General features: G+C 43.8%; 2 protein-coding genes across 6 annotated transcripts in view; one reads left to right on the top strand and one right to left on the bottom strand.

Moving 5' to 3' along the window:
• Positions 1-2,600, bottom strand: part of RSF1 (remodeling and spacing factor 1) — a 160,280-nt gene extending 157,680 nt beyond the window's left edge. For both annotated transcript variants that reach the window (XM_058446643.1, XM_032167000.2), the window contains exon 1: positions 1,450-2,600. In XM_058446643.1, coding sequence (XP_058302626.1) covers positions 1,450-1,636 — 187 coding nt within the window. In that variant the 5' untranslated portion in view covers positions 1,637-2,600. The remainder of the gene's footprint in view (positions 1-1,449) is intronic.
• Positions 2,010-16,471, top strand: part of AAMDC (adipogenesis associated Mth938 domain containing) — a 62,939-nt gene continuing 48,477 nt past the window's right edge. For 2 of the 4 annotated variants that reach the window (XM_032167005.2, XM_032167009.2), the window contains exon 1: positions 2,026-2,163. The gene's annotated coding sequence lies outside the window, so the exon portion shown is untranslated. Of the gene's footprint in view, positions 2,164-16,471 lie in introns of all 4 variants that reach the window. The other 2 variants (XM_032167008.2, XM_058446647.1) reach the window with 2 other exon arrangements.

The following is a 16,471-nucleotide window of genomic DNA, read 5'->3' on the forward strand; positions in this document are numbered from 1 at the left end:
GAACTTCATACTTGGCACTTCCTAACAATGCAATTAAATTCAGTTAACAGAAACTTCTTCATTTACATAGAGAATAGAAGAGCGACCCTGCTTTCTTGGAAAGGAAACAGCTATCTGTCTTGTACAATACCCAGTCCACTTTGGCCAGCTAATATGGACAAAAAAAGAGACCTATTTGGAAAACGTTTCTTCTCCAGCCAAGGGCTGTTTCCAGATAAAGGCAATGCTCAGAGTATAACAAAAAAGCCTTCTCTGAGGAAAGAAAAGTGCCAGAAAAGGAGAGGCAGGGATCGGGAATAAATAGGGGTGAGTATAAGCACTCAGTGTGAAGGCTGGAGGCAGTAGGCGCAGCGCTGAGATGCTCCAGCAAAAGAACCAGCAGCAGCAGCAGGAAGTTTCAATGGGGCCGGGCAGAGCATGCGCCCTGCACCCGCGCGGTGGCCTTATGTGGAAGGAGCACCACTTGCGAACACCAATAATAGACTAGCGGCACCAGAGAGAGAAACATGAGCAACAAGCACCTTCTTCAACTGTTTCCCCCTCCGTCAGAGCCCCTCCTCCAGCCTACATACTAACCACCCCACCCTACCGTGCAAATGGGAGGGAGACGACTTCTTCGCCTAAGCCCGGCTGCCAAGATGAAGGGGGAAGGGATTGGAAAAGTGGGGAGATGCTCGTCTATTATTTTGGGGGAGGTGGGGAGAGGAAGGAGAACTATGGAGGAGGAATTAACCCTCTCCTCTCCAAAGTGGAGCTGAACCGACTTCGCCCCCCTACCGAGAATGGAGAATAACCCCCTCCCGTGGGGGAGGAGCAGACCTCCCCACTCCAAGGAAGGAGTTTTAGGGGTTAAAGCAGCCCTCGAGGGGAAGGGAAAAGGGATAAATCTCTCGGGGGAGTTCCCAACAGAGGGAGGGATAGTTGAGTGTCCGCTGGCCCCCGCCCACCCAGGTGAAGGGAGATAAGGAGGTGTCCCGAGCAGCCGAGCCCAGCCTTCCCCGAGATGGTCGGGAAGACTGGTGGGAGGAGGGGAGGGAGTAAGGGTGGGGAGGAGGAGAAAAGCGCAAAGCTGGCCGGAACCTGCGCTCCCCTTCCCCCGCCGCCAAGGGGGAGACGGGGTGCGGGGCCGCCCTCCGCCGCGGAGAAGCAGTCCCCGGGGCTGCCGACCGGCACAATGACCCCTCCCCGCCTCCAGCCCACACGTAGTCCGCAACGCCTCCACCTCAGCTCCCCGCCCGGCCGAGTGGCCCTAGGGGGCCTCCGCCCCGCCTCCCCACTGTCCAAGACCCCGGGGGCTGGGCGGAGAAGACCAGCCCGGCGGAGTTGCGTCCCAGAGGGAGGACAGAGCCGCGGAGGCCCGAGCCACGAAGAACCAGGGCGTCTGTGAAGAGCGGAGAGCAGGAGCGCGCCAGGGCCGCTTCCCGCCGGGCGTTCGGGCCCCTAGCTTACCTTCTCCGTTGCCGACGTCCGGCGGCGGCGCCTGCAGCACCCGCTCCAGCTCAGGGAACGGCAACTCAGGCAGGTCTAGCAGCGTCCCGTAGCGCTCCAAGAAGGAGCAGACTACAGCGAAGTTGGGGCACGAACCTGGGCAGCCCGGAGGAGCCATCACCGCCGCCGCTGCCGCCGCCGTCGCCATTTTGAACTGGAGGATGGAGGAGGAGGCGATGGGGGGGCGGGGGAAGTTGGGGTGCCGAGGGATGGCAGGGCAGCCTTACGGACGACAGGAGGCGCTCTCAAGTGGGCTCCTCTGCGGATCCCAGCGTCTCAGGGACGGCTCCGCGATCCCACAATACATTGGCGGCCCGGAGCAGTCGAGAACCGAGTCAGACGGGAGACAGAGAGGCCCTCTGCGCCTTTCACTTTCCGCCCTCTTTCCGCCCCCTTCTCTCCTCCCCTTCGGGCTTGCCACTGCCTCGTGTGACAGGGGGAATGAAAACAAGGGAAGCGAGGCGGGGAGGCGGGCTGGAAGCGGGAGGGGCGGGACTTCTCGAGAACAATGGCCAATGGACGCAGAGGGGGCGGGGCCTCGGGCGCTGTTCAACTGCAAGGCGTATTCCCGAAGGGCAGTTGGGGAGCCCAGATCCCGGAGCAGCGCTGGGAGCGTAAGTTCGGGGAGAGCACTGCGCCGTTTGGGAACGCAACTTTGAGGAGACAGTGCGGTGGGTGAGTTTTCGGGGGAATCCTGAAACTGGGCCACGAGATGGTGGAGAGGTTGAGGAGAATTAATAAACAGAAAAAGGGAATAGGGCGGAGGAAAGCACAGTTGTGGGAGAAGGTTGGGAAGGGGAAAGGTAGAGAGGTGCCCTTAATTAGGGGCTGGGCGGGGACCTCTGTAAGACGTCTCTGTGGAAGTTTGCCGGGGGGGTATTGCTCTCTGCTTGGGTACAGGAATTGCAGCTTTGCTGGAAAAGCAGGATCCGAGGGAACGGAACTCTGGGGGAATCGTCGGAGTGAGGAGTTGGGGCCCTGCTGGGAGAAGAGGGTCTGAGGAGACCAGGCTCTGCTAGCGGACCATGGTGTGAGGGGAAGGGGCTCTGTTCAGGGACCAGAATCGGAGTGTGGGCTGGGACTCCATTGAGAGGCCGAACATGACAGGAGACGGTGGAACAGCGAAAAGTTTGTTAGAAGACAGGGTTCCACTTCGGGGCAGGGCGGGGCGGGGCGAGGGGCAGTGAACATTCCCACAAAGAACCCCAGAGAGAAACTACCAATAATATAAAATAGAATGTGCAGCCTGGGAAGCAGTACACGTTATGCTTAGAAGCCTGAGCTTTGGATTCAGCCAGGCTTGAGTCCTAGCGGGACTACTTCATGACACTGTGGAAGTTTCTTTATTTCTTTGAACTCCTTAAAGTGGGGTGATAATAGTACCTACATCATATGGTATTACTAGATAAATCACAGTAAAGTGATTAGCACAGTGCCTTAGCACATAGTGAGTACTTAAAAAATATTAGTTATCAAAAAAGGAGTTCCAATAATTTAGACTGAATTCTGCTATATTTAGTCTACAATTTATTACTTCGAGAATTTTCTGAGTGCATTTAAAACTTACGTAGTACCTAATTCGTAAAAAGAATTTGGCCGGGCGCGGTGGCTCATGCCTGTAATCCCAACACTTTGGGAAACCGAGGTGGGTGCATCACCTGAGCTCAGCAGTTCCAGACCAGCCTGGGCAACATGGTGAAACCCCGTCTCTAGTAAAAATATGAAAATTACCCGGGAATCCTTGGGAAGCTGATGCAGGTGAATCCCTTGAACCCGGGAGGCGAAGGTTGCAGTGAGCCGAGATCGCGCCACTGCACTCCAGCCTGGACGACAGAGCAAGACTCCACCTCAAAAAAAAAAAAAAAAAAAAAAAAAAAAAAGAATTTGAAGCAAGGTACAACACAAACCATGTAAAAAAGAGAAATCTATAATTATAGAAAGATAAGAAATAGGTGGGCAAATAATTATATGAGTAACAGGGAAAATGGTCACACAAACACCGAATTTTTTTCTTCATTTCCAGCTTTTAAAAAGGGGAAAAACCATAAGGGTGTATATTATTCCCATTATCTAAAGAAAGAATACTCAATTTATCAAGAGAAAAATTCTATATTGTAAGAAGAATTTATTGCCTTGAATAGTGATTCATAGTCTTGAGTAGTATACAAACCGTTTTTAAAGGAAAAAAGTTCTTTTGAAACTTGGCAAATACTTTTGAAAATTTCACTGTAAGAAATACTGATGTAAGAAATGACAGTCTAAAGAACACTGTAAATGTAGTTAATGCCACTGAAGTATACACTTAAAAGTGGTTAAAATGGCATATTTTATGTTACATGTATTTTACGACAATAAAAAAGTTTTTAAGAAATTAAAATCTGCCGGGCTCTGTGGCTCACGCCTGTAATCCCAGCACTTTGGGAGGCCGAGACGGGCGGATCACGAGTTCAGGAGATCGAGACCATCCTGGCTAATGCGGTGAAACCCCGTCTCTACTAAAAATACAAAAAATTAGCCGGGCGTGGTGGCGGCGGGCCCCTGTAGTCCCAGCTACTCGGGAGGCTGAGGCAGGAGAATGGCGTGGACCCAGGAGGCGGAGCTTGCAGTGAGCCAAGGTTGTGCCACTGCACTCCAGTCTGGGCGACAGAGCAAGACTCCGTCTCAAAAAAAAAAAAAAAAAAGAAAGAAAATCCTACTTCAGGAAAATATCTTTATGGTTATGAATTATCACTGCCAAAGAAGTTTTAATTTAATGAGTGGGAAAATATTGTTTTTAAGCAATTACTGAAATGAAACACAAAACTAAAACATTTTTATAGAATTCCCAGACTGGCAAGTATGTATCTCTTGACCTTGGGGACCTGAAGACTCTAGTTTAAGAATAATCTGGGCGAGGTGGGGTGGCTCATGCCTGTAATCCAAGCACTCTGGGAGGCCGAGCAAGAGGATCCCTTGAGCCAAGGAGTTCGAGACCAGCCTGGGCAAGGTAGTGAGACCTCATCTGTAATCCCATGTAGGGGCAGGGGCTGCAGTGAGCAGCAGTTGCCACTGCACTCCAGCCTGGGCAACAGAACTAGACCTTGTCTCAAAAAAAAAAAAAAAAAGGAATAATTCAACCCAGAATACAGTTTTAACAACAGTTTTGTGGAAACATACAAAGACTTTCATATACTGGTTACTTAACTGATCTTACATAAAAGCCAGGTACAGGATATTTTAAAATAAAATTGTATCTTTGTGAAGGAATTTCTATGGAAAGAACCTTCAAACCTAAAAGGAAGATTTATTATGTGAACCTTGCCTGTACTTTCTATCTTTGCTTCTAGCTTTTGCAGCACTTCACTTCCCACATTCCAGTGAGGTTGTGAAATAACATTCTAAAAAAGAAATAAAGCTTTATTACTATAGTTTTCTTTTCTCACTGCTCACACTGTTAGTCAAAGAGTGACTGATAAATAAGGTTAGAGTTTCTGCCTTTTCTAATCTAGATCGGCACGGAAAAGAGTCCTTTGGCATCATTAAGTTATATCCACCCAGAGATAAGAGGTGTTTTGCTACAAAGCAAGGTTTAAGTCATGCCTTCCTTCACTAAAGTCTGTTCTTGAAAATAAATGACACACACCCCATAATGCTATCATCTCTTCTTGCTTTCCTGGGCTAAGAGAAATTGTGGAATACAGAGCTTAACGACAATTTATGTAGTTATATAAGTGAGTTATATTTATCAGACTGGAATGTAAAGGTGCAAAAAAGAGTAGCTATTTTTAAAACCTGTATTTGATTTATTGCTACTGCCAGGAAGAGGCCTTTAAATAAGCATTAAGTTAACTTGGTTCAACTTTGTTTATGAATAAGAAATTTCTTAAGATATTTCAAATTTCATGTCCTATTGGGGGAAATATTTTGCTCAATTAGAATTAATGGCTAATTTTTAAAAAATACCAAAAAGTCAAAAACAACCCAAATATTCATCAGCAGAAAAATATAAATTGTGATACACTACTCAGAGTAATACACACTGTTGATATACACTACAGCCTGGGTGAATCTTAAAAACATGTTGAGTAAAAGAAGGCAGACACAAAAGAGTTAGGTACTGTACAATTCCATCAATATGAAGGTCAAAACTAATCTGTGGCAATAGAAATCAAAGTAGTTGTTTCCTTTGAGCTTGGAAGGGTATTGACTAGAAAGGGGCACAAGGGGACTTTGTAGATAGTTTCTATATCTTGATTGGCAAGTTTATTTCTCAAAATTCATTGAACTCTATAAACACTGCATTCAACTAAATGCAATGCAATTATGCTTCAATTTTCAAAGTTAATGGTTTATTCCTATATAATCCCAATTAGCATTGGTACCAGTCTGCCTTTTATCAAAATTTATACACATTTCTGTCTCCTTCATATGTTATCTTTGCATTTGTTACACAATTTTTTGTTTTGCTTTTTTTTTTTTTGAGACAGAGTCTCACTCTATCGCCCAGGCTGGAGTGCAGTGGCGCGATCTCGGCTCACTGCACGCTCCAATTCCTGGTTTCATGCCATTTTACTGCCTCAGCCTCCTGAGTAGCTGGGACTACAGGCGTCTGCCACCATGCCCGGCTAAATTTTTTTGTATTTTTAGTAGAGACGGGGTTTCACCGTGTTAGCCAGGATGGTCTCGATCTCCTGACCTCGTGATCTGCTCACCTCAGCCTCCCGAAGTGCTGGGATTACAGGCATGAGCCACCATGCCTGGCTGCTTTTTTTTTTTTTTAATGGATATTATAAGCTCAGTAAATGTCTATTGAGGCAAACTGAATTCCATTTTAGAGCCAATTTGGGGAATTCCTAATCAAGGATGAGCAAATTAGGTTTATCTAAAACTCACTTCAAAAAAGCTAAAACAAGCTGGGCGTGGTGGTTCAAAAAAGCTGAAGGTATATGGACATAATATTACATGTAGTGAAAAAGCTATTAAGTGTCAACAGAAATAGGAATCTCTTCTCTTTGAGACAGTTTAATGAGAAAATGTATGAAAATAAAAGGAAGCCCTAATATAAACAAGATGTAAACCAACCATTTTCTGGATATTTGTCTTAATAACTGAATTCTGTGTTACAACAGAATTCTATTCATTGAAGAAGGCACCTTTAGAAGTGTCTTACTACCCATCTTTTTTTTTTTTTTTTTTTGAGTCAGTCTGACTCTGTCGCCCTGACTGGAGTGCAGTGGCACGATCTAGGCTCACTGCAATCTCTGCCTCCTGAGTTCAAGTGATTCTCCTGCCTCAGCCTCCCAAATAGCTGGGATTACAGGCAAGCGCCACTACATCTGGCTAATTTTTATATTTTTTGTAGAGATGGGGTTTCACTATGTTGGCCACACTGGTCTCAAATTCCTGACCTCAGGTGATCTGCTCACCTCCGCCTCCGAAAGTGCTGGGATTACAAGCGTGAGCCACCGTCATACTACCCATCTTTTTTTGAGACTTATGCATGAGTCTATTCTCTGACAAGCCTGGCTAAGATTGGTTTCTCTGATGGAGTAAAGATTTTTACTGAAAAGAAAAATGAGCGGGGGGCCAGATGCAGTGGCTCATGCCTATAATCCTAGCACTCTGAGAGGCCGAGGTGGGAGTTCAAGACCAACCTGGTCAACATGGTGAAGCTTCGTCTCTACTAAAAATGCAAAAATTAGGTGGGCATGGTGGTGCATGCCTGTAATCCCAGCTACTCGGGAGGCTGAGGCAGGAGAATCACTTGAACCCAGGAGGCAGAGGTTGCAGTGAGCCAAGATCACACCATTGTACTCTGGCCTGGGTGACAGAGTGAGACATCATCTCAAAAAAAAAAAGGATGGGGGACAGCTTGTATTATAATGTTTTATGTCTTTTAGCTATGTGTCTACATTTTAAATTTTTATTATTAAATAATTCAGAACAGGGATAATCATCGGCAGTTTGACATCCTGTACAGCAAGGCCTGATATTCACTTGTATGAACCAGAAAGGCTGTACTGACTGTTAAACTGTTAAGATACTGTATTTACATGCCAGTTGCAGCATAGTCGCTACCCTGAGCCTCCTAAGTACACTCCTGCTACACTGGCTAGCCAGTCTGTCTCCAACAACACCCAGCAACTGAACCTTTGAAACAGACACACGGGCCGGGCGCGGTGGCTCACGCTTGTAATCCCAGCACTTTGGGAGGCCGAGGCGGGCGGATCACGAGGTCAGGAGATCGAGACCACGGTGAAACCCCGTCTCTACTAAAAAATACAAAAAATTATCCAGGCATGGTGGCGGGCGCCTGTAGTCCCAGCTACTTGGAGAGGCTGAGGCAGGAGAATAGCGTGAACTCGGAAGGCAGAGCTTGCAGTGAGCCGAGAATGTGCCACTGCACTCCAGGCTGGGCGACAGAGCGAGACTCCATCTCAAAAAAAAAAAAAAAAAAAAAAAAAAAAAAGAGACACACCAGACCCTATAACTGTATGCCTGCAAATCAGATAATCTCAATGAAATGAATACATTTCTAGAATAACACAAACTATGGAAACTCAAGAACAACTAGAAAATCTGAATGAACCCATAATAAGTAAAAATACTGAATTGGAGCTGGGCACAGTGGCTCATGCCTGTAATCTCAGCACTTTGAGAGGCCGAGGTGGGCAGATCACCTGAGGTCAGAAGTTCGAGACCAGCCTGGCCAACATAGTGAAACACCGTCTCTACTAAAAATACAAAAATTAGCCAGGTGTGGTGGCACACACCCATCATCCCTGCTACGCAGGAGGCTGAGGCAGGAGAATCGCTTGAACCCAGGAGGCAGAGGTTGCAGCGAGCTGAGATGGGGCCACTGCACTTCAGCCTGGGTGACAGAGTGAAACTCATCTCAAAAAAAAAAAAAAAAAAAAATCGAATGGGGAATTTGAAATTTGCCCCTGGCCCCACCCCCCTCAAAAAAGAAAAAAAGCTCAGATTCAGATGGCTTCATGGTCAGTTCTACCAAAAGTTGAAATAAGAATTAATACCAATGCTTCACAAATTCATACCAAAACCTAGAAGAGAGGGAACACTTCCCAACTCATTCTGTGAGGACAGATTTTCCTTAGTAGCAAGATAGAGAAAAATATCACAAGGAAAGCCCAATACCTCACGTGAATCTAGCAAACACAGCAATCCTCAATGAAATACTAGCAAACCAGTTCCAGCCACATATAAAAAGGATTATACACCATAAACAAGTGGGATTCATCCCAAGTATGCAATATTGGCTTAAAATCTAAAAATCAATATATTGTAATATATTTACAGAATAAAAGAAACAACATAGTCATCTCAATAGATGCAGAAAACTCATTTGACAAAATTCAATATTCTTTCATGTTAAAAGTAATAAACTAGGAAGAGAAGGGAACTTTTTCAGCCTGATTAAGAGCATTATGAAAAACCCATATCTAATATATGGAATGCTGAAAACTGATTCCTTCCTCCTAAGGTCAGGAACAAGACAAGGATGTTTGCTATATCCACTTACATTTAATATTATACTGGAGGTTGTAGCCAGTGCAATGTGTCAAGAAAAAAATAAAAGGCATCCAGATTGGCATGGAAGAAGTAAAACAAGCTCTATCTTAAATTACTGATCTTGTATATAGGAAATCCTAAAGAATCCACAAATAAAGCTATTAGAACAAATAGACAAGTTAAGCACATTTGTAGGATACAAGATAAATACTCAAAAATCATGTTATTCTATACATTATCAATGAACAATCCAAAAATGAAATCAGACCAGGCACGGTGGCTCCTGCCTGTAATCCCAGCACTTTGGGAGGCGAGGTAGGTGTATCACTTGAGGCCAGGAGTTCAAGACCAGCCTGGCCAACATGGTGAAACTCCATCTCTACTAAAAAATACAAAAAATTAGCTGGGCATGGTGATGCGTGCCTGTAATCCCAGCTACTAGGGAGGCTGAGGCAGGAGAATCACTTGAACTTGGGAGGCAGAGGTTGCAGTGAGCTGAAATTGCACCACTGCACTCCAGCCTGGGCGACAGAGCACAACTCTGTCTCAAAAAAACAAAACAAAATACACAAACAGCAAAAAATGATATCAATAACTCTATTTACAATAGAATCAGAAACTATTTAGAGATTTCTTAAAAAGAAATACAAGAATGAAAATTATAGCCGGGCGCGGGGGCTCACACCTGTAATCCCAGCACTTTGGGAGGCCAAGGCAGGTGGATCACAAGGTCAGGAGATCAAGACCATCCTGGCTAACACAGTGAAACCCCATCTCTACTAAAAATACAAAAACAAAATTAGCTGGGTGTGGTAGCGGGCGCCTGTAGTCCCAGCTATTCAGGAGGCTGAGGCGGGAGAATGGCATGAACCTGGGAGGCGGAGCTTGCAGTGAGCCAAGATCGCACCACTGCACTGCAGCCTGGGCGACAGGGTGAGACGCCATCTCAAAAAAAAAAAAGAAAAGAAAATTATAAAACATTGTTCAAGGAAATTTTAAAAGACATACATGGGAAGAAAACACATTCATGGATTGGAAGATTTAATATCAATAAGATGCCAGTACTCATTAAGTTGAAGTACAGATTTAACAGATTCACTCTCCATCAAAATTCCAGCTGGCTTCTTTGCAGAAATTGACAAGTTGATCCTAATACTAATATGGAAATTCAGAGAACCCAGAATATCCAAAACAGTTTTTCAGATGATGAACAAATTTGAAGGACTCACACTTCCTGGCTTCCAAAGTTACTACACAGCTACGGTAATCAAGATTGTGTGTAGTAATGACATATGACAGACTGTGTCTCCCCCAGATTCATATGTTGAAGCCCTAACCCCTAATGTGACTGTATTTAGAGATAATGCCTATAGGAAGGAGTTAACTAAAGTTAAACAACGTCATGAGGGTGGGGCCCTAATGTGATAAAACTGGTAATTTTATAAGAACAGAAATAGAGAGCTCTTTCTCTTCACACGCATATGCCAAGGAGAGGCCATGTGAAGACACAGAGAGATGGCAGACATCTCCAACCCAAGGAGAAAGCCCTCACCAGACACCAGTCAGGCCAGCACCTTATCTTGGATATGCCAGGTCCAGAACTGTGAAAAATAAATTTTTGTTGTTTAAGTTACCAATCTATGGTATTTTTTATAGTAGTCAGGCTGAATAACAAATAGCCACTTGGGTCAATGGAACAGAATGGAGACTCAGATATAAACCTATACATCTAGAGTAAATTGATTTAAAATAAACATACCAAGACCATCTAATGGGGAAAGAATAGTTTTTGCAACAAATGATGCTGGGAAAACTGGAGATCCACATAGAAAAGAATGAAGTTGAACCCCTAATTCATTCCATATAAACAATTCAGAATGTTTCAGACGACTACATTTGTAAGACCTGAAACTGTAAAACTCTTAGAAGAAAACAAGGGTAAATCTTTAAGACCTTGGATATGGCAATGGATTCTTAGAAATAACACCAAATCCACAAGCAACAAAAGGAAAAATAAATTAATAGACCTCATCAAAATTAAAAACTTGTGTGCTTTACAAAAACATGTATCAAAAAGTCAAGACCATCAGTCCAAATGTGGGGCTTAAGAAAGAAAATCAAGTCTGGGCACAGTTGTTCATGCTTGTAATCCCAGCACTTTCAGAGACCAAGGCCGGAGGATCACTTGAGGCCAGGAATTTGAGACCATCCTGGGAAAATAGTGAGACCCCATCTCTACAAAATTCTTTTTTATAGCCAGTCATGGTGATGCACACCTGTAGTCTTAGCTGCTCAGGAGCCTGAGGTGGGAAAATCACTTGAGCCCAGGATTTTGAGGCTGTGGTAAGCTGATTGTGCCATTGCACTCCAGCTTAGGCAACAGAGCAAGACCCTGTACCTAAAAGAAGAAAAGAAAGTCAAAGACAACCTACAAAATAGGAAAAAATATATCCAGTAAGAGATTCATCTAGAATATGTTAAAAACATGTTGGGAGCTGAAAAGGCCAAAGGGATCATGACCAACTCAGCATTCCACTGGAGGCTATATGATCAAACAGCAAACCGTTTATCATGAATGCAGAATGTGGGCAAACTCATACTGCCCTGCCACCAAAAGGTTTGCTGAGGGCCTCACTCCCTGGCGCTGGGCTCCTTAAAGTTATCTATTGAGAAATCTAGCACCTATTGTTCGAAGAACGCAGTCTTACAAGCCTGCTGTGAATCAAACTGCTGCCGACACCCACCCCCAACCCACCTCCACTTCTTGCTATCTCTTTTGCCTAATAAATATGGAGGGCTGTGTAAAGCTCAGGGCCCTTGTCCACTAGAGGCAAGGTGCCCCCAACCCCTTCTTCCAAATATACTCTTTTGTCTCTTGTCTTTTATTTCTGCGTTTGACCCCCTATATTCAGTCTCATAGGTCCATGTGGGTTACATAATGGCACCCCAAACAGCAACAGGATCGGGTGCTCTACAAAAACATATGTCAATAATAAAAAAGACAAATAATTGGCATTTCACCAAAGAAAATATGCAAATAGCCAACAGGCAAATGAAAAGATACTCAACATCATTGATCATCAAGAAATAAATAATGAAAATTGGCTGGGCACGGTGGCTCAAGCCTGTAATCCCAGCACTTTGGGAGGCCAAGGCAGGCGGATCACGAGGTCAGGAGATCGAGACCATCTTGGCTAACACGGTGAAACCCCGTCTCTACTAAAAATACAAAAAAATTAGCCGGGCATGTTGGCGGGCGCCTGTAGTCCCAGCTACTCGGGAGGCTGAGGCAGGAGAATGGCGTGAACTCAGGAGGTGGAGGTTGCGGTGAGCCGAGATCACGCCACTGCACTCCAGCCTGGGGGACAGAGAAACAGAGAAAGACTCCGTCTCAAAAAAAAAAAAGAAAAAGAAAGAAATAATGAAAACCACAATAAAATAGCACTTTATGGTTGGGCACAGTGGCTCATACCTGTAATCCCATCACTTTGGGAGACTGAGGCGGGAGAACTGCTTGAGTCCAGGAGCTTGAGACTAGTCTGGGCAACATGGCGAGACCCTGTCTCTACAAAATACACCAAAAAAAAAAAAAAAATAGCCAGACGTGGTGGCGTGCACCTGTAGTCCCAGCTACTTGAGAAGCTGAGATGGGAGAATTGGTCGAGGCTTCAGTGAGCTGTAATCATGTCACTGCACTCCAGCCTGGACAACAAAGCAAGACCCTGTCTCAGAAAAAAGAAAGAAAGAAAAAAATACCACTTCACACCCACAGTGACGGCTTGAAATTGGTGTTGACAAGGATATGGAGAAAGCAGAACCCTCGCCACTGCTAGTGGAATTGCAAAGTTGTGGATCTGCATGTAACAGTCTGATAGCTCCTCAAAATGATAAACATAAAGTTACTTGAACCAGCAGTTCCTTTCCTAGCTATACCCAAGAGAAATGAGCATATGTCCACGAAAAAATTTTTACATAAATGTTCATAACAAGCATTGTTTCTAATATTAAAAATTGGAGACAACCCAATGGCCATTAGCAGTTTAATACAGATTCTTTGGCTACTCCTTGAAATTCTTACTTAGTAGATCTCTGTTGGAGCCTAGGTATCTGCAAGCACATGATGTGATTATCATTCTGGTGTTCTGAGAACCAATCTTAATACACCCTGCTCTACCCTTACCTTCTTGATTTTACTCTCCCAAGCTATGCCTACTGTGGGATATAATTTGTTCCACACAACATGAAAGAAGCAGCCACCTTTCAGACTACTTAGGTATCTTTTTTTTTTCTTTTTTTTTCTGAGACAGGGTCTCACTCTGTCACCCAGGCTGGAGTGCAGTGGTACAATCTTGGCTCACTGCAACCTCTACCTCCCAATTTCAAGTGATTCTCCTGCCTCAGTCTCTCAAGTAGCTGGGATTACAGACATGTGCCACCATGCCTGGCTAATTTTTGTATTTTTTTTTTAGTAGAGATGAGGTTTCACCATGTTGGCCAGTCTAGTCTTGAACTCCTGACCTCAAGTGATCCACCCACTTCAGCCTCCCAGAAGTGCTGGGATTACAGGCATGAGCCACCACGCCTGGCCAGGTATCTTTTTAAATCTTGTATGAAATTATGTCACTGTTCTGTTGACAAACATCTTGTGACTTCATTTTCTCTAAAATCCAAATCTCTTGACATACCTATGATATCCACCATAATCTGAACTCAATCTACCTCTCCAGCTACATCATTCACTATACTCTAATCACACTGACAACAGTTAACTGTACTTACAAAATTATAGGTTTGGAAGTGGCAATACACAAATAACCATCAACATCATATATTTCTGGCAGGGTTGATTTTCATATATAAATTTATTATTTGAGTTTATAAGTTTATAAAAAATATGAAACTTCACAAATAGAGGAACCTTTTTTTTTTTTTTTTGAGATGGCATTTCGCTCTTGTTACCCAGGCTGGAGTGCAATGGTGTGATCTCGGCTCACTGCAACCTCTGCCTCCCGGGTTCAGGCGATTCTCCTGCCTCAGCCTCCCCAGTAACTGGGATTACAGGCATGCGCCACCACGCCCAGCTAATTTTGTATTTTTAGCAGAGGCGGGGTTTCTCCATGTTGGTCAGGCTGGTCTCAAACTCTGGACCTCAGGTGATCCGCCCGCCTCGGCCTCCCAAATTACTGGGATTACAGGCATGAGCCACCGCGCCTGGCCGTAGAGGAACTTTTATATTTATTCTTCAAATGTATTTCCAGTATTTTCTCATGTAGTACCCTCTGTTTTAAGAAAAAAAAAAAAAGTCCTCCTACCCCACAGTTCTCCCCATATTTGCCTGTTGAAATTTTTTTTATACCCAGGCTTACAGTGATGTTGTCAAAGAAGAATTCAGTTCATTTGTGCTCTGTAACAGCAGTCCCTAACCTTTTTGGCACGAGGGGCCAGTACTGTGGAAGACAGTTTTTCCACAGACCAGGGCAGAGATGGTTTCAGGATGATTCAAGCTCATTACATTTATTGTGCACTTTATTGTGTGTGTGTGTGTGTGTGTGTGTGTGTGTGTGTATTTTTTTTTTTTTGAGACAGGGTCTCATTCTGTCACCCAGGCTGGAGTGCAATGGCAGATCTCAGATCAGTGCAACCTCAACCTCTGGGGTTCAAGCGATTCTCCTGCCTCAGTTCGAGTAGCTGGGACTACAGGCATTCACCACTACACCCAGCTAATGTTTGCATTTCTAGTAGAGACGGGGTTTTCGCCATGTTGGCCAGGCTGTTTATTTTTAATATTATTACATTGTAGTATATAATGAAATAATTATACAACTGATCATAATATAGAATCAGTGGGAGCCCTGAGCTTGTTTTCCTACAATTAGATGGTTCCATCTGGGAGTGATGGGAGACAGTGACAGATCATCAGGCATTAGATTTTCATAAGGGACTGTGCAACCTAAATCCCTCACATGTGCAGTTCACAAAAGGGTTCACGCATCTATGATAATCTAATGCTGCTGCTGACGTGTCAGGAGATAGAACTTGGGCAGTAATGTGAGCCATGGGAAGTGGCTTACATACAGACAAAGTATCGCTCACTCACCTGCTGCTCACCTCCTGCTGTGCAGCCCAGTTCCTAACAGGTCACGGACTGGTAGCAGGCCTGTACCCAGGGGTTGGGGACTCCTGCTCTATAAGTCTTCTCAGTGTTAATCACTATTCCCACTAATATCCCCTTGTACTTCATTTGTACCTATTAGAATGTTTATCAATACCTAACATTAAAATTCTCTACTCACCCTGGACTTAGCACAGTCTGATTTATATTACAGTTAATCATATATTAATACTTATCTATCATTCCATCTAGATTTTGACGTTTTTTCTTGAAGTCATGAAATGATTCCATTTATTTTTGAGTAATTCTACCTTCCTAATTATTTATTCTGCCAGCTCTTAGCACAAAGAGTTATACGTGTTAGAAGCTCAAAAATGTTTCTTGAATAGAAATAAGTTGAAAAGGCAACTGAAAGCAAATTCAAACTGTAGATGAAGAAAACTGCTTTTGAAACTAGTTACCACCATATATTAAGTAAAGTTGTCAGCAGCAGAAAAAGTGTCCCATTATATGTCTGTTTTTTATGGTGCTTTAAAAGCTTATAATCCTAGACATAGTCATGCAGATTCATATATACTCCATACACAAACCAAGATTATAAATACTAATTCAATGAATAAAATGCAAATTACATATCAACAAATACAAATGGTAAACAAACTCACTTAATGGTTAGGGAAGCAATGGTTGCATTCCCAACAATGAACTAAACACTTTGGGTGGTTTTGAAGAAATTAGAAGATGCAAAGTTTCTACAGAAGTAAACACATAATGAAGATCAGAGAATCTCTTAATTAGGATTTTATTATCAAACTGAGAAGGGCATGAGGAAACCATTACATCTTTTGTGATGAATTTCATGGAGAGAGTTGATTTTTTTTTTTTTTTTTTGAGACAGAGTCATGCAGTCTCGGCTCACCGCGACCTCCTCCTCCCAGGTTCAAGTGATTCTCCTGCCTCAGCCTCCTGAGTAGTTGGGATTACAAGTACATACCACCTCGTTCAGCTAATTTTTGTATTTTTGGTAGATATGGATTTTCACCATGTTGGTCAGGCTGATCTTGAACTCCTGACCTCAGGTGATCCATCCACCTTGGCCTCCCAAAGTTCTGGGATTACAGACATGAGCCACTGCGCCTGGCCAAGAAAATGGATTTTAAGGGTAATTCAATTGCCTAGGAAAAGACTGATTAAGTACTTGCAGAAGAATGTTTCTAGTATCAAGATAAGGAGGTATAATGGAAAGGACATAACTTTTGACATCTGATGGCTTTAGTTTCAAATCTCACCTTTACCACTCAGAAACTGTAACATTATTGATAATACTGAGAGTGGAATACACAAGTTAAAAAAAAGAATATT

This window comes from Hylobates moloch, unplaced genomic scaffold (genome assembly GCF_009828535.3).
Source record: "Hylobates moloch isolate HMO894 unplaced genomic scaffold, HMol_V3 SCAFFOLD_11, whole genome shotgun sequence".
NCBI lineage: Eukaryota > Metazoa > Chordata > Mammalia > Primates > Hylobatidae > Hylobates > Hylobates moloch.